This window comes from Pseudophryne corroboree, chromosome 6, assembly GCF_028390025.1.
Source record: "Pseudophryne corroboree isolate aPseCor3 chromosome 6, aPseCor3.hap2, whole genome shotgun sequence".
Classification (NCBI taxonomy): domain Eukaryota; kingdom Metazoa; phylum Chordata; class Amphibia; order Anura; family Myobatrachidae; genus Pseudophryne; species Pseudophryne corroboree.
This window is the reverse complement of record NC_086449.1, coordinates 67,045,647-67,064,466: the sequence shown is the minus strand read 5'-3', so window position 1 is coordinate 67,064,466 and position 18,820 is coordinate 67,045,647. Positions and strand designations below refer to the sequence as shown.

The following is an 18,820-nucleotide window of genomic DNA, read 5'->3' as shown; positions in this document are numbered from 1 at the left end:
CTCAAAGACTTGATAAGCAGATGTGAATAGAAAAACCCCGCAGGGCAACCTTTATTGTGACGTTTCGGGGACTAGCCCCTTCCTCAGACAACAATTGTGAGTCAAAACCAGTGCTTAAATACACAAACCAATTAAGTGAAACGACTTACCCTCCTCCTCACTGAGTTGTTTCACTTAATTGGTTTGTGTATTTAAGCACTGGTTTTGACTCACAATTGTTGTCTGAGGAAGGGGCTAGTCCCCGAAACGTCACAATAAAGGTTGCCCTGTGGGGTTTTTCTATTCACATCTGCTTATCAAGTCTTTGAGTGCCGCCCTCTCCAAGGTATTGTATATATATATATATATATATATATATATATGACTGACTGGCTCATCACTAATCTCTTACTTCCTGATATGTTAGGAAGCTGAAATTTAACATCGGTATTCTTCAGGTGGAAAATTGTAAAACTATGTATTCAGAATTATAATAAACCTCCCCTAAGGGGATGAAAAGGGGGTTGACATAATGACGTCTATACCGATGCGTGGCTTGCGTTGCATGAGCGATGATGCCAAAATGGACAATCGGATTAAATTTTGGATTGCACCTCCAGTGTGTAGAATTTAATAAACTACAAAAATGCTCCTGTCACTTTTTACCGTATCTGCTATGGGTGCTCCTCAGGTAACACCAAGAGCCATTGAGTAATAATATTTACTTACATTAAGACATCTCAAATTAAGACATCTCAAATTTTTCAAAAATCTCCTTAGATATACAACATTTTTAACACTCATGTATAACCATTAAAATCAGGAACTCCCATGCGAATAATAGGTAGAACAGCTAATATGTGTGAGTGTGTGTGTGTGTGTGTGTGTGTGTGTGTGTGTGTGTGTGTAAAAGATGGGTAAACAGGCTTTAAAGCCATTAAAACATCTGTAGACTTGGCAGTAAAAGGAAAGCAATACCACCTAGGAAGGCCACTAAGCCATGCACTCCAGGGCACCCTATAATTGAGGCTCAGGGGTCGTTATTTCAGATCATCTCCACATATGTTGATTGGTTACTGCAGCCTTGCAGTGTAAATAGTCCTGGGTTTCTATTATATACTACCTCGTTTCTCAATTGAATAAGGTATCAAATATTTCCAGTCTATATGCCATTATCACTAATTGTGACGGTTTATCAGCTGTAAACAGGAAGATTGATTGTAATAATCTGTATACTAGTCCTGACATTAATTTGGTTTTACAATTATTGGAGCTGATACTTACACATAATTATTTCTTGTATGATGGCAGGATCTACCTGCAGGTGGTAGGCTGTGAGATGGGGTCCAATGTGGCCCCATTATATGCAAATGCCTGCATTTTGGCAGCAGAGCAGGACATCTTTTTTCTGAAAGGTCCTTTGCACGACATATTCATACATATGCCTGCTACATTGATGATCTGTTCTTAATTTGGACAGGAACAATTCACCAAGTTCATTGAATCTCACAACAATTCACCTAGCCCTATTCAATTCACATGCAACATTAGTGCACAAACAATTTCCCTGATGTTGCTGTCATTTAAAATAACACAACTATCACCACTGCAATATCACCACTGCAATGTTTCAGAAACCAACAGATTGTAACACCAAATTACATGCAAATAGCTTCCATCCTAAATCCTGTAAATACAGTTTACCCTATTCCCAGTACATTAGGGCTAGAAGAATTTGCAGTGGCACAAAGACAGCTGAACAGCATATTGATAGCATATTGAGTATATTCGAGGAGAAAGGTTACAGTTAAGGACCCATGTTTAAAGCCAAAGCATGGGCAATGGATATTCCTTGAAAACAACTTTAAGCTAAAAAAAACTGACAAACAAGAGAAAAAACATATTCCAGGGGTCAATCATTTTAATTCCTCCAGCAACAAAGTGTGACAAACTGTGAAACAACTGTGGCCTATTGTGAAGTCAGGTAAAGCCTTGAACTTACAGGATGTTGACATTATGCCTTGCTACACCTAGAGATGTACGATAAGAGATTGGGTCATGAAGACAGATGTCACTAGCATGCAATCCAAACAGGACATGTCATCAAAATTTCTGGGACCTAGAAAGGGTTGGAAGCAAGGGGTTTGCCTAGAGTGCAGCAGTAATTCTCTCTTGTTGCTGCTAGTAACTGAGGAGTTGTCCAGACTCCAAATGGCTAGTTATATTGTTCAGGTTTTTGATACCAGCGCTCAACCCTATATTTGGTGTTGTATGTGATAAACAAGTGTCTATATGGTCTGTAAATACATTTATTTTTGCAGTCACAATGCTCAGTATAACAGACAGTACAATATTGCATATATATTAGTACACACTTAATTTAGTGATCACACAGTATTATCCATCTTCATAGCAGTAGCATGCAGTATAAACAAACCGATGTGTTGAGAAATTTATGCAAACTTGATGTCGTATGATGAATACAGTAATGAACAGTCTTGAGAGCAAAGAATGTCTCTATTCTGGATATTTCAAGTGGCAGTCTTTTCCTAAGGGGACTTCGGGGTCCCCCAGTATGAGTCCAAGCAATTATGCCCAGAAGTAGTTCTCTCTCAATGAAATGCTTTCTGATGGGGGTCGTGTTCTGGGAGGCCAGCATCCCTGCCTGCCAGGTTCAACTTACCCTCATGATGTGGTGACTAATTCCCGTTGCTCACCGCAGAGACTCATACTGGGGGACACTTTTTCACTTGATCACTTTTTATGTATCTTGAAAAAGAGTCAATAAAGTCTTGAAATATTGAGCATCTTACTGCCGGTGTTATGTACCTGATTTCTGAGTGCCGCCTCATGTCTGCTAGATGGTGGATCACACACTGAGGGATGCCTATGAGGCCACAAGTCAGTTTATTTTGGATTTGGTCTGCTGTCTATAGTGCTGGAAATTTGGTGAGTATTGATCATAGATGTGTGGAAAAGGTAGGTAGGCGCAGCACTGCCTCACCTGGCATAGACTTTATTCTTCAGAGTTTTCACTATAAAACAATTATTAGAATAATATGAAGAAAATATTTATAATGTAGTCTTTATATTTTTCAATGTCAAATTGTACCTTGTAAGCCCTAAATTTTATTAGTGAGTGCTGGCCATTGCTAATTGATGGTTTTACAAACATTGATGGTCGGAGGCTAAATCAGAGATGTTTGATCATCGATGTACTGTAGTCAATAGTATAATATCCATGGCTCTGTGGCTGCCTGATGGTTAAGCACCAATGGCACGGGACACTCACCTTCAATGGTTTCTGACGATGGGTTTATTAAGAGGAGGACATCGATGGTCAGCACTATAATTTACCTCTGAGTCCCCAGTTCAGCAGTCACTCCTCCCTCAGGTTTATGGATGAAGAAATTCCATCACCCATCCCCTCCCTGCTTAAACAGCCCTCACCTGACCCACTCCATTAACAAACCCTACCCTATAGATATGTACCCCCACATACATTCCCTCTACATGTATCTCCTATAATGGAGCTCACATGCAACATTGTATACACTCATGCTCGTGCAGGTGTCCTATCAGTGTATACGTCCATGTGTGACCACCGTGCAGACACCTCTATATGTTTGTGTGTGCATGTGTGAACAGGTGTTGGCCCATTTGTAGGGGTCAGTTTGTGTGTTGGTATTCATGGAGTTAGGGGATTAAGCAAAACCACTAGCAAGTTTTATCTAAAGAAGGCTTAATGGGTAGCGCACTCTTTTGGTATTGTTTAATTAATTAATTAAAACTAAACTTTTATATCTGTTATTTTAAACTCAATTAATTCTTAGTAGGCATGATGTTAAATGTTTGTCAGCCTGGGAAAAAGGTAAATAATATTGGCTAAAATACATATTATATATATATATATATATATATATATATATTTGAGGTACAAATATTATGAGAACAAAGCAAAACTCCCTAGCTCTTTTTACGTTTGTCTAACCAATAATAGCATTTTTTCTTGGGGCTTATATGTTGGAATGTGTGAGTCTATCCTTTCCTATATTGTTTTTACCCTCACAAGTAACTTTATTCCTCCCTTAAAAATCGGGCATATAGGTGGAAAAATGACTATTTTCTATAAGCAGAAGTGAAAATTATCTTTTATGCAGGTTAAATTATCCAATCATTGAGATCCTTTTTGATTAATTGATGATCTCCATATAACCTGTCCTAGGCCGCTCCCTGCAGAGCACTTGTACAGCATGCACTAGTTGCAGTGTTTCTTAAATATCTATATGTTAGTCTGAAATATTTCCTGCAGTTGGGATAATCTCAGAGGTACAAAAACAATATACCATGGAAAATATACATATAATGATATTTGTAGCTCAGAAAAATATCATTATATTTATTGTTCAGAACAATCTCACATTATATGTATTGTTCAGAACAATCTCACATGCTCAAAACTTAGTGTGACATAGAATAGAGGTGCAACGTATCTTTCTATTCCACCGTGAACGCTTCCTTTAGTCACACCAGTCTCATGTGCACAAGATACAGATCACAGAAGCCTGGTATGCAACATATTTTCTGATTGCAAAGATAAACCAAGTCTGTTACTGTGTCAGTCTGCTGTCTAGACACACATTATACAAATCGCAACTTTGTTACTGGTAGCAGCAGTGAGCTTAACGTTAAGGTTTCAATCTGTAATCGCTGTAAACGCAATCATAGTCCTATTGAGCATCCATAATATAAATATTGGCGTCTGTCAAACAGTATATTAGAGCTCAATATCTATAGCAGTTAGGTATATATAAATTAGACCCAAATAACCAGTATATTCATACCTTTAGCACCAATGGCATGATTTGTTTAAATTAATAATTACATCAGACTTAGATATTTCAGTATTGCTGTTATAAGTAAAGGTAAGAATCTACTTAGTAAGTGTCCCAGCATTGAGAACGAGATTCCTCTTTTACTGTTGTCTTATGTGCCTTGAGGCAGTGAATGGAGACAATGAGAGTGGGGAAAACAACTAGTGCCGAGATGAAGGGATAGATGCAGTGCGAGCAGCTTCTGCTGTCCCTTACTTCTCTTGCCCCTTGCTCTGCTGTGTATGCACATTGCAGAGGAGGTGGGTTGTGTTCCAGGGATGAGAGAGCCACTCTAGAATACCTGCTACAGGATAGTGCATCATACTTGCCTACCTGACCCTCTCCATGAGGGAGAACATGCTCTGTTCCTGGACTTTACTGGTAATGTATGATTGCCGGCACCTGTGGTGAAACACCTTTCTTATCAATTACCTAGCTCACCACAGGTGATGGCAATCATACATTACCAGGAAAGTCCAGGAACAGAGCATTTTCTCCCTCATGGAGAGGGTCAGGTAGGCAAGTATGTGGTGCATGTATTGGAGTGCTGCCGGAGAATCCCCTAGTGCTGTGCAGGGAGCCGATTCAAAACCTAGGTGCCAGGTCGAGTGTCCATTCCGTGCACCTGGAAGTGATGTCCGCCTAGCTTCCCGATGACATACGTTTCACACATGCTTGATCACATCGGAGCCTAAGCGCTGTCATCGTTTGGTAGCATTAGTAGTAACGGGTTGGGGCATGACTGTCTAATTAGATAGACCCATTCTATGGTTTCACATCACGGAAGCATCCATTAATATCATAGTACTTAAGTCTATTTTCTTATTCCTGATATAATAGCTGTATAGGGGTTATTCACATATTACTGATTATCAGAGTGTCATACTTAATAAGTACGGCAAACCTGTGCTATTTTGCTTCTGATTGATCATTACAAATGATATTACTAATTTGCTGTTCATGTCATGAAGAGGTGTTTTTATGGGTGTGGTATGGCTGATCAGTGGTCAACATACCGACGCTGGGATTCCTGCAGCGGAATCCCGGCAGGAGCAAATGCAGCAAGCCCCTTGCGGGCTCACTGCACTTGCCACGCTGTGGGCTCGGTGGCAACTTGCAGTCGCCACTGGTTCTATTCCCACTCTATGAGTGTTGTGAACACCCACGAGTGGGAATAGTCCCTGTTGGTCGGTATGCTGACCATCGGGTTTGTGAGAGGGCGGGATGAAGATGGAGGTCATATGATCGTCGGTCTCCTGGCTGCTGGTCACATGAATACATCCCGTTTTTATTTGGATAAATACTAGTACAGATTTAATGCCCCTATAAACCATTCCTACACTGTATTAAGTTTGAAGATCTAAGCGTATGTGGAAGATAAAATTTAGAGTATATGAGTAAGGGATCATAATGGTTTAATACAGATATGGGAAGAAAGTAGAGATACTTGAGTTCATGAACTGCAAAACCTCAAATGTTGTGTACTATATCCAGTGCCCATGCAAAATGATGTATGTTGGCATGACCACAAGAATGGTCAAGATATGCATCATTGAGCATATGGGAAATATTAAAAATGCTGAAGCAGATCTGGCCAGTTTTAGACAAATAGCTTCTGTTGCCAGATATTTCCTTCACAAACACTAAAAATCTCCCTGGAAACTGATTTTTTTTTTTTTTGTCTTGAGAGGTTAAAAATGGGTATCAGAGGGGGAGATTCCTCAAGGGAACTACAAACACTGGATGTGAATGGATATTCAAGCTTAACACGATGACCCCAAGTGGCCTGAATGAAAATATTAATTGCAGTCTCTTTCTTCCAACATGAATCAAACCTATACCTTGATCCCTTTATCCGTAGTCGTCAAAATTGTAGTCATCCTTTGGAAAACTGAAAAACTCTGATTCTCCACATAAGGCCCAAGGAGATATTTATACAGTATTAAGACCATGAGATCTGTCTATGTATATATCCCTGCTTTTGAATATAACTTGGTAGTAGGACATTATGGATATATGATATTAAAACTTTCTGAGTAGGTAATAGATATTTGAGGATCTAATCATTACATATAACAAAGGAATAATAAAAAAATCCTTTTATCCAAGATCATAAAACTTGGAGGTTGAGTAATAATACATTTATTTAGACACAAACCCATATTCGCTATATGTATGACAGATATTTATCTTATCACTCTATTAAAATGGATAACTAAGTAAATAATTCTATTCAAGATTATAAAACTTGGAGGTTGAGTACTCATACATCTATTTAGACATATCGACATATTCGCTATGTGAATAACATATATTTGTTTAATCACTCTATTAAAATGGTATGGTGGTCATTCCGAGTTGATCGCTAGCTGCATTAATTCGCTGTGCAGCAATAACGCAAATAAATGGCACTTCTGTGCATGCGTATGTGGCGCAATGTGCACGCGCGATGTACTATTACAGCGAATGATGTAGTTTCACACAGGGTCTAGCAAAGCTTTTCAGTCGCACTGATGGCCGCAGAGTGATTGACATGAAGTGGGCGTTTCTCAGTGTCAACTGACCGTTTTCAGGGAGTGTTCGAAAAAACACAGGCATGCCAGGAAAAACGCAGGCATGGCTGGGCAAATGCAGGGTGTGTTTGTGACATCAAAACAGGAACTGAACAGTCTGAAGTCATCGCAAGCGCTGAGTAGGTATTGAGTTACTCTACAATTGCGCACAAAAAATTTTCCGGCGCGCTGCGATCCTTTTGTTCACCTTTCTGCTAAGCAAAAATACACTCCCAGTGGGAGGCGGCATAGCATTTGCACGGCTGCTATAAACTGCTAGCGAGCAAACAACTCGGAATGACCACCTATACTAATAAGGACCCTATATCATAGATATCAATTTTATCAATGATTTACATTTATCTTATACTCTGGATGTATTCACTGTACCAATAACGGATTAACCTTCTCCAAAGGGCATGCAAATATATCCAATAACGGATACTTACCTTATCATTTTATTAACAACGTATACTCACACCAATAATGGACACTATATCAATGACAGCTGTTTACGTTACCAATAACGGATATGATATTAATGATGGATGCTTATTCTATCAATAATGGATACTTATATTATATTTAATTTGTGGATAAATACCCTGCAAGTGGATACTTATCTCCTATATAAATATATTCACTATATCAATGATAGATATTTATCCTAATGGTGATTCCTCTTATCCAGACAATGTGACCGACACATACTCATGGAAGATACATACTCACATAAGTCTACTGACTGAATTTACCTATATGCAAACTCTACACTTTATATATAATTTTTTACACAAATTATACACAAAATTTATACATATCCCTCTTTACGGTTATATATACTCACCAATGCAAAACATTACTTTTAACGGGTCTTAATATTTATATATAACAAAAAATGTCTCTAGAAGACACACTTACCCTTTTTTTTGTCACCGGATCTGCACTTGCTAATATGTCGTGCTTTGTATATTTAATCACTAACCGAGACATATGGTTGATGTTCGTATTATCACTGAACACACATTCCCCTAGTGTCACTATATAATAAATAAATATTACTCTGTGTATCAGGTTAGTATATATAAAAGGTTTTCAGGTGGCAGATCCTTCATACTGTATTTTCATACATATTACTCTGTGCTTCAGTGTAGTATATAAAGATGTACCCTAGATAAATATATATATATATAGATAGATAGATAGATAGATAGATAGATAGATAGATAGATTACATGCATGATCCAATATTACTGGCAAAAGAGAAATACTTATATATTATGCACTCAGTCTCACATTACTGATAGAGAATACATAAATATATTATACACAAATGATACTATAGTACTTCTAGAGAATGTATAGCTTGTTACACATATGACCACAAATTTAGGACATACATACTGTATTAGCAATTGCTCAGCAAACATTTGGTTTATTACATTATGGGACAACTAAATTAATTCCTGCCTCTACTTACGTGGCTAATACAAATTAGGTGACAACTATAAGAGCTAATGGTATATGTACACATTTATATTGTTTCAGGAACATCTAACTACACTGTTACCCACAGGAAAAAGTTGAATCATATAATATACGGCAGAATATCTGTTATTTTAGATTTAGTATTGCAATTCAATATTTATAAATATATGATATCAAATATAGAATATAGTTTGCAGTGGATTATCTTTTAAATATAATTATATTATACTAGCTATTGTTAATGTAAATCTTGCTAGTATACACAAGACAATATCTATAAAATAATATCTACAAATGTTTGTGAAGGTATCAGTATATATTATTATGTATAATATAATTTCTTTACTCTGGAGATTCTTCCATCTGTATCTGTATTACTCTTCTATCTGTCTCTCCAACCAGTAACTCATTCAGCAGCTCCTCCAGCGGGTGTAGTATGGTATGCCGGCCGTCGGGCTCCCGGCGACCAGCATACCGGCACCGAGAGCCTGACCGCCAGTATACCGACAGTGTGTTGAGCGCAATTGAGCCCCTTGAGGGCTCACGGCGCTCGCCACGCTACGGGCACGGTGGCGTGCTACGTGTGCTACGCGCGCCACGCTATTTTATTCTCCATTCAGGGGTGTCATGGACCCCCACAAGGGAGAATAAGTGTTGGTATGCCGGTGGTCAGGATTCCGGTGGCGGTATACTGTGCGCCAGGATCCCAACAGCCGGCATACTGAAGACAACCCACTCCAGCAGCTATCAGCGGCCTGAGACAGCCTATTTACAGTCACTCCTCCCCCATCTCTCCCCAGTAGTTCCTAGGATGGCCAGAAGGAATTCTTACACTGAGAGGTGACATGTAAATGAGGGTCTCATAACATTAGTATATAGTCATTCAGCACATCAGCTTCTCGTGCCCAGCTCCTTGTCTTGTAAATGAGGTGTAAATATTCCTATAGTCACTAACTCCAATGAAAATGCTGAGTGCACCCTGGCAGGGGAAACACCTTGCATTCTAATTAGATCACAGCAGCCTCTGGCCTCCTGTTATGTCACCAAAGGGACCTTTTGTTTAGGGGCCACCTATTGTTCAGGCAGAGTATCAGCAGAAAGACCTGTTCTATATATCAGCAGGAACTGCACAATGATTCACTGTTAAACTATATAAATATATATATATATATATATATATATATACACACGCTAGCTGTTCTACTCATTCTTCGCTTGGGAGTTTCTGATTTTCACGGTTGTAAATATAACTGAGTTTTAAAAATTTGGTAAATCTATAGAGATGTAAATTCTTGGTGTTACCCGAGAAGCACCCGCAGCAGATACAGTAAAAAGTGATAGGAGCATTTTTGGAGTTTATTAGATTCTACACACTGGAAGTGCAATCCAAAGTTTGATCCAATTGTCCATTTGAGCGTTATCGTTCATGCAACGCAAGCCATGCATCGGTAATGACATCATTATTTCAACTCCCTTTTCATCTTTTTAGGGGAGGTTTATTAAAATTCTAATTATGAAGTTTTCCTATTTCCTACCTGAAGAATACCTATGTTACATTTCAGTTTCCTAACATTTCGGGGAGTAAGAGAATTAGGGAGGAGTGAGGGCTTTTACATTTTTGTAGTTTATTAAATTCTACACACTGGCGGTATAATCCAAATTTTGATCCGATTGTTCATTTGAACGTTATCATTCACGCAATGCAAGTCACGCATCGGTAATGATGCCAATATGTCAACCCCTTTTTCTCAAACCCCCTTATCTAAAACCAGTCCATTTTATACAAAACCTGAATGAAATTATGTTTCTCATGATCTTAAAGACATCATGATATAAAGGCTTGGAGGCATATTTACAAATTTACTAATACCAATAATAATAATTTCTTGTTTCTGCTATTTGGAGCAATTAGAAATTCTAGGTTGCCCACTGGTACTATTTATCACATGCAGGGACAATAGTGTATTTGTTGCCGATGTATGAAATGTACCCCAACAAGAATTCAATGGAGTGATTTCCTCATATTGACGTCTCTCCTGAAAGCATTCTATTAAATTATCAGCATATTGTTTCAATCTATCTATAATGTTACTGGGAACATGGATCATTATTTTTCTAGTTGTGATGAAGATTACTGAAAGATAAAACAATACTGTTTGCATCTACAGGTTTTTGGACTCATTAACCTCCAGGTTCAAATCTAGATTTCAGGGGATTTGTAAGTGGACTTGAAGAAGAAAGTGAGATCCCAATCATTGCAATTTAAATCTGTGACACAATGGATAACATCTGTCTGGACCCTTCCAATATCAAGGTTCAGTTATAATATAGCATTTTGAAAATGTAATTCTGGCATCCATAAATGCAGACTAATAAATGTATTATTTTTCCCATTCCCCAAAAAATATATTTGCATATGCTAGTGCAAATTTTGTTCCCAAGGTGATGCCATTGATTGGAAGAAAAGGGATTCTTGAAATAAAGTATTATTATAAATGAGGTTATACAAGATTTCTTCTATTAGAACTTTCTTTTTGCCATCTTTTGCATGTGGCATATATGTATACAGGGCAAGATTACCAATAGTAACCCATAATATTTGTTTTCCCATTTTACTGTATGTTCTCAATATATTTTAAAAGTTTGGTAGAACCTTTGATTTATAATTTTAAAGAAATAACATATTTTTGAAGATGTATATCAATAAAATGTGAAAGATTAGCTGATAAATTAGTAACTCCCACAATTATATTTCTTACCGGTGGTATTTTTAAATCCTTATGTATCTTTGAAATATACATAATTTGCATTATTGGGAATTTAATGCCAAAATACTAAACACTTAAAATAAAAAACAAATAATCATTTAGTAAATGTAATATAAGTATGATCTTTTATTTTTATTTTTATATAAATTTTGGAATCATTTAGAAGTTTATTAGATTCCAATGCAAAATCAGACCTACAGTATCTTGGATGATGCCTTCATCAGCAGCCAAAGTGAATTGTTAATTCTTGCTTAAGTTATTTGGGTAAATATAATCATCTTTTAAGTATGTTTTAACAAAATAAAGAATATTTTTAATGTAACTGCCCCATAATTCTATAGGGTAGTATTTAGATGTCATTTACATTTATCAATATAAACTTCATTGCCCTCCATGGTTTCCAGTTTTACTTTTTTTTTTAAACAATATTTTTTATTGTATTTTTTTGTATCGAAGTATACAATAAGTTTGACTTTTATTGTAGAAAATGCATTTGTATGGTTCAAAGACCAAATATATTTGCTGAAATTTATATTAAAGATCAAATATAACAAACTTTTTTGATGTGTAGTGAGCTCAATTGATTAAAAGTTAAATATTTGAATGGTTTCTGTGTAGCGCTGGTCTGTTCCTCTTCTCTGCCCTTTTCTTAGCATTTTAAATAAAAGAGGTGATTTCATGGGCCGGATGTAATAGCGCCCGTGTTCGGCAGCCTTGTGGGATGCCGGCCAAACTTTGACTTTTTATAAAAGGGCAATAATATGCAAGGCTTGGTCAACTTCTCCACTGGTTCACTTCTCCACACTTTTCACTGCTTCATGAATAGACCCATCAGACAAAATTGTATAATTAATTCATTGTGGCTCAACATTTTCCACCCCTAACTTTTACTCATTTTTTAAATGAAAACAACTTCTTAGGGTGCTATATATATATATATATATATATATATATATATATATATTTGTTTGTTACAATTTAAAACATTGTGAAGTTCCTGCTAATGTTTAAAATGGATTTTTAGGCTAAAACTCTGCCTAGATAATAGGTGACGTCTCAAAAAAAGTCCCTTTGGTGACACAACAGGAAGCTGTGATCTAATTAGAATGCAAGGTGTTACGCCTGCCAGGGTGTAATTAGCATTTCCCATTGTAGAAAGTGAATAGGAATATTTACAGCTCATTTACAAGACAAGGCCCTGGGCATGAGAAGCTGATGTGTTGAATAAAGTCATACTAATGTTATGAGACCCTAATTTACATGTCACCTCTCGGTGTAAGAATTTATGGGAACAACTGGGGAGAGATGGGGAGGAGAGACTATAAATAGGATGTATCAGGCCACTGATAGCTTATGGAGGAGCTGCTGGATGAGTTACTGGTTGGAGAGCTGGATAGATGGAGGCATAAGAGACAGACAGCAGAATTTCCTGAGTAAGGTAATTATATTATACATAAAACAATATTGATACCTACACAAACATCTCTATATAATATTGTTTGTCATTATCAAAACGTAAAAAGTTTTACCTTAACAATGGTTATATAGACAATATAAAATAGAATTATGTTTGAACAGTTACACTACTGAGATCTTTCTGCTATATAAATTACATTAACTATGAATAAATATAATATTAAAAAAGTAAATAAAGTGTTAAAAGTAAAAAGAAATTGCATGGGCTCCGACCCTAAATCCATATCCACTCCTGGGTCTTTCAACCTGTTCTGGTCATGAAACATTAGGGGGAAAACCAGCATTGAGTACAAGGTGCCAGTGGATCCTTAATGTCTGAGCATGCTGGCATTTGTTCTTCAAGTGCTGGCATGCTGGGGCGGCTTGTTGGGACCTGTTTTAATTCTATTATTACACCATAAAACCTGCATCCTCCAGCACAAGAATTGCTATGCAAATAAAGGAGAGGGGACATTATTTTATTTTTGTGATCCCAACTTTCCAAGAATTTCTCGTCCTGGACTGACCAGTTTGCTGTTGGTTGAAGTGATGGCAGGAGGACCCCATGGTGCATGTCTCCCTGCTATGGTTTAATCCCCACAGCTGGATCCACCTGGTGCTGGCTAATGTTCAAACAGGCTGAAAGGTCCAGGCCTGGTTAGGAACTGGGGGGAGGAGGAATGATCCCACACATTTTTTTTTACTTTCAACACTTTATTTACTCCTAACGCTAAGAAGCACAGGTCATATTGATCTGAGCAATGCTTTTTTTGATAGGTTTACAATTGTATTTTAATTTGAAAGTTCCAAACTGATGGCATTTATATCTGCAAAATCCAACTGACATCAGTGTTGGGTTTCAACTGAAGCTGAAACCCAATGGAATATGAATTTGCAGTCGATTTTTCCTATAGATATCAGTCATTTTTGGTAGATAATGAACACTACTAGAAACTGATCTTTAGTACTGTAAATTTACCCCATTGTATCTTATATCTTAAACTGTGCCTGTTTAGGTGAGAGCACCTTCATTGTGTCTTACATATTACTCAGTACTATCAACATCTAACACATCAGAAGGCCCATATTAACAACTATATATTTATATACACACACATATATATATATATATATATGTGGTGCACACTCTTAGGAACACCATCATAACGTATTTTCTAGGGTACACCAGTATACTTTATCCAATATTTATACACATTACAATTTATACATATCCTTAATGTGTATATATGTATATGCATATATTGTTATATATTTTTCTGTGACTTGTGCAGTTGGCAATTTTTGCTGGATATCATTAATATTAACACTATCACAGGGTAATTTAAAATGTAATATCCAACAACCTAAATATTTTGCAAGATTTTATCTTTTTTGTCAATCTTATTCATCTTTTCTTTTAGTATATGTTTTTTATGCACATGTTTAATAAATACAGCTGTGACAAAAAGTGGCTAATATCCATCATTGAGAGTCACCTTCAACACTGGCTGTCACACACCATATATATGTGGAGAAAAAATGCTCTGATGAAATTCTCTGTGGAACATATACCACAGATAGAGCTTCTATATTATGATTGTCACAAAAAAAATCTTACTATATTTGAATTTATTGTATATACTTATTTGTTTCTTTATGTTTTTTTTTGTATTTTTTATGTATATTTATTTGTGTTTCTTTATAAATTATAATTTGTGATCTTATTACACACTTGTGCCAATCCTCTGTCCAAATTATATGGTATTCATGTGATTATGGTCCATTTTTAAGGCATATTAATAAACTTGAAAAACATTTTAGATCTTTATCATCTTTTTTTTTTCATTTCTTCAAGTGTGCCCCCCAACAAAAAGAGTCTTCTTTTTCTCTCTTTTTTTGTTACATATTACTCAGTGCAACAGGTTAGTATATATAAAGTGGTATCTAGGTGGCAGCTTCTCAAAGGTAACAATATTTACATGCCAACAAATCCACGATCAGTGCAGATCAAATGCTAAGATAAAACAGTATAACACAAATGTATAATCCTGAATAGGAAGAAAAAACAGCTTGTCTGTTATTTTGAATGATCCTGACAGACGATATCTGTCTGGTACCACAAAAAAATAATAATCATACAAGTAATGATATAGGAGATAATAATGTGCTGGCCTCTGTTGGAGACTGGAATTGCAGCCCGTATCAGAGGACAAGCCTCACATAGAAAAAGATGTAATGATAAACTCTGATAGGCAATTTATGCAGATGCACTAAAAGTGTGTCTGAGTGTAATATTACTGTCTGTGTATCCACAGAGCAGTAGGGGCTTACGGAACTCCAAACCAGAGGGCAGAAGGACGGATCAGTGCATAATCAGGTGCAGAGAACTGGTGCCATGAAGACACTCCGTGTGCGGACCCCCAATGTGGAAGACGCGTTTCACCCATTAGGGCTTGTTCACTTCCGGGTTCCGAATGGGCAAAACTAAGGGGGTTCATTTTGGCCTACTGCAAGTACAAACGGTCTTGCTTGTCCTACCTAACCATAGGGGGGGTCTCCAGTCCAGTCTCCACAACACTAATGCATTTTGGATCAATTCCTTTTTGAAAGTGTCTACTCTGTGCTTCAGTTTAGTATATATAAAGGGTGGCAGCATAGTATCTTACATATTACTCTGTGCATCAGGTTAGTATATACAAGGGGGTATCTAGGTGGCAGCTCCATCATTGTATCTTACATTTTACTCTGTACATCATGTTAATATATATAAAGGGGTATCTAGGTGGTAACTCTTTCATATTATCTTACATATTACTCTGTGCATCAGGTTAGTATATATAAGGGGGTATGTAGGTGGCAGCTCCTTCATTGTATCTTACATTTTACTCTGTACATCATGTTAATATATATAAAGGGGTATCTAGGTGGTAGCTCCTTCATAGTATCTTACATGTTACACTGTACATCAGGTTAGTATATATAAGGGGGTATGTAGGTGGCAGCTCCTTCATTTTATCTTACATATTACTCAGTGCATCGTGTTAATATATATAAAGGGGTATCTAGGTGTCAGTTCCATCATAGTATCTTACATATTACTCTGTGCATCATGTTAGTATATATAAAGGGGTATCTAGGTGGCAGCTCCTTCGTAGTATCTTACATATTACTCTGTGCATCAGATTAGTTCATATAAAGGGATATCTAGGTGGCAGCTCCTTCATAGTATCTTACATATTACTCTGTACATCAGGTTAGTATATATAAAGGGGTATCTAGGTGACAACTCCTTCATAGTATGTTACATATTACTCTGTGCATCAGGTTAGTATAGATAAGGGGGTATGTAGGTCTCTGTGCTGCACATCTGACTGGAAAGGGGGATACAGCAATTTGACAACTTCCAAATCAAAAAAATACTTTAATTTGGTTGGATCATATGTGTTAGTGTACGTAAATATATCACGTTCCCTATAGATAATAACACTATTATTGTAAAAGTTGAATTATCCAGGTCACCTTTATTCTTTTAAATATTAACTTTGTTTTACAGAACAATTTGGGAGCAGAATTTCCACTAAGAATATTAGAAGACATTCAGGGACGGGACATTGTTCTCTGATCAATCCAGCTACAGACATCCTCTCTTCTTACACCTCTGGAGGATTCACAAAAACTATTCTCATTTTCTGTATTGTAGAAACTTTGTACAGCTTACTTGTTACTTATCTAATACACGATGAGTCTCACAGGAGAGGAACCACATCTGTGCTCTGAGTGTGACAGGAGCTTTACATGTAAATCACAGCTTCTCAGACATCAGAGGATTCACACAGGAGAGAAACCATTTACATGTTCTGAATGTAGAAAATGTTTTACCCAAAAGTCACATCTTGTTAGACATCAGATGAGTCACACAGGAGAAAAGCCATTTACATGCTTTGTTTGCAGCAAGTGTTTTACCCATAAGTCATATGTTGTTAGACATCAGAGGATTCACACAGGAGAGAAGCCATTTACATGCTCTGAATGCAGCCAATGTTTTTCTGTTAAGTCAACTCTTGTTACACATCAGAGGAGTCACACAGGCGAGAAGCCATTTACATGCTCTGAATGCAGCAAGTGTTTTACCCATAAGTCAGGTCTTGTTGCACATCAGAGGAGTCACACAGGCGAGAAGCCATTTACATGCTCTGAATGCAGCCAATGTTTTTCTGTTAAGTCAGCTCTTGTTACACATCAGAGGAGTCACACAGGCGAGAAGCCATTTACATGCTCTGAATGCAGCAAATGTTTTTCTCTTAAGTCAGGTCTTGTTGCACATCAGAGGAGTCACACAGGAGAGAAACCATTTACATGCTCTGAATGCAGCAAGTGTTTTCCCCAAAAGTCACATCTTGTTACACATCAGAGGAGTCACACAGGAGAGAAACCATTTACTTGCTCTGAATGCAGCAAGTGTTTTACCCAAATGTCATCTCTTGTTGCACATCAGAGGAGTCACACAGGAGAGAAACCATTTACATGCTCTGAATGCAGCAAGTGTTATCCCCAAAAGTCACATCTTGTTACACATCAGAGGAGTCACACAGGAGAGAAACCATTTACATGCTCTGAATGCAGCAAGTGTTTTACCAACAGGCAATATCTTGTTAGACATCAGAGGAGTCACCATCACAACCATCACCACAAAACCATCACAACCATGTACACTAGTAGTGTACTAATTAGCACGAACAACTTGTAACATAGAGTGACAAGTTTAATCTTTCTATGTATAATGGAGAGAGATAAAAGCTCCTCATAAGTTCCTGGATGCCAAATGGCTGTCCTCAGTATCTCTGTACAGTATGTTCTATTAGGGTACTAATTAGCTGTTCGTGCTAATTAGTTCTCTCATAGAAAATACTGTACAGAGATACTAAGGGCGGTGATTTGTCATCCAGGAACTTAGGGGGAGCTTTTATCTCTCTCTGCTATACTTAGAAAGATTACAATGGAGAGAGATTTAAGCTCCTCCCTAAGTTCCTGGATGCCAAATCACCATCCTTAGTATCTCTGTACAGTATGTTCTATTAGTGTACTAATTAGCACGAACAACTTATAACGTACAACAGATTCTCACAACACAGATTCTCTAATGCCGACAATCTACAGTACTGTGTTGCTCGAACAGTTAGTTGTGTCAGAATACACTAATTTATATTGACTGGTATGTCTATAGGTGCACATTACCGCTGTGTATTTTATATAGCGAATGAGTCGCTCCTGCAGATTTACCCCGATTTGTGTGAAACCTGTGTGCACCCTTCCTTTGAATGTTTTACAATGCATTACACAGAAAAAAAAATAATATTAAAGTGAATGTCACGGGAACACACAAAAAAAAGATTGGCACTTTGGTAATCGAACCCGGGACTCTCAGCGTGGCAGACAGGAGCCTTCATTGCTAGCCCACAACACTGCATGGAAGATTTTCAAGTTCATGTGTAAAAGTACTGCAAAGAGCGATTCCTTCCCATTGGTGTTCGTTTATGCCGTTAGGAGACTCGGACGCTCATTTCGTGCACTGTACATACTGTAAAGTCAATGAGCTACATTATTCCTTTCACACATTAGTTGCGTCTGCTTACACAAGTGTTTTAACACATTCATTTGCATCTGTATAAACTATACACACAGTGATTTGGCATCCAGGAACTTA

The 18,820-nt window shown here is 37.2% G+C and overlaps 1 protein-coding gene across 1 annotated transcript in view; it reads left to right on the top strand.

Annotated features, from left to right (window-relative positions):
* The window catches only part of LOC134934295 (zinc finger protein 84-like), a 55,531-nt gene extending 37,668 nt beyond the window's left edge, over nt 1-17,863 (top strand). Inside the window, exon 3 of the mRNA XM_063929759.1 lies at nt 16,903-17,863. Coding sequence (XP_063785829.1) covers nt 16,903-17,863 — 961 coding nt within the window. The remainder of the gene's footprint in view (nt 1-16,902) is intronic.
* The last annotated feature ends 957 nt before the right edge of the window (nt 17,864-18,820 follow it).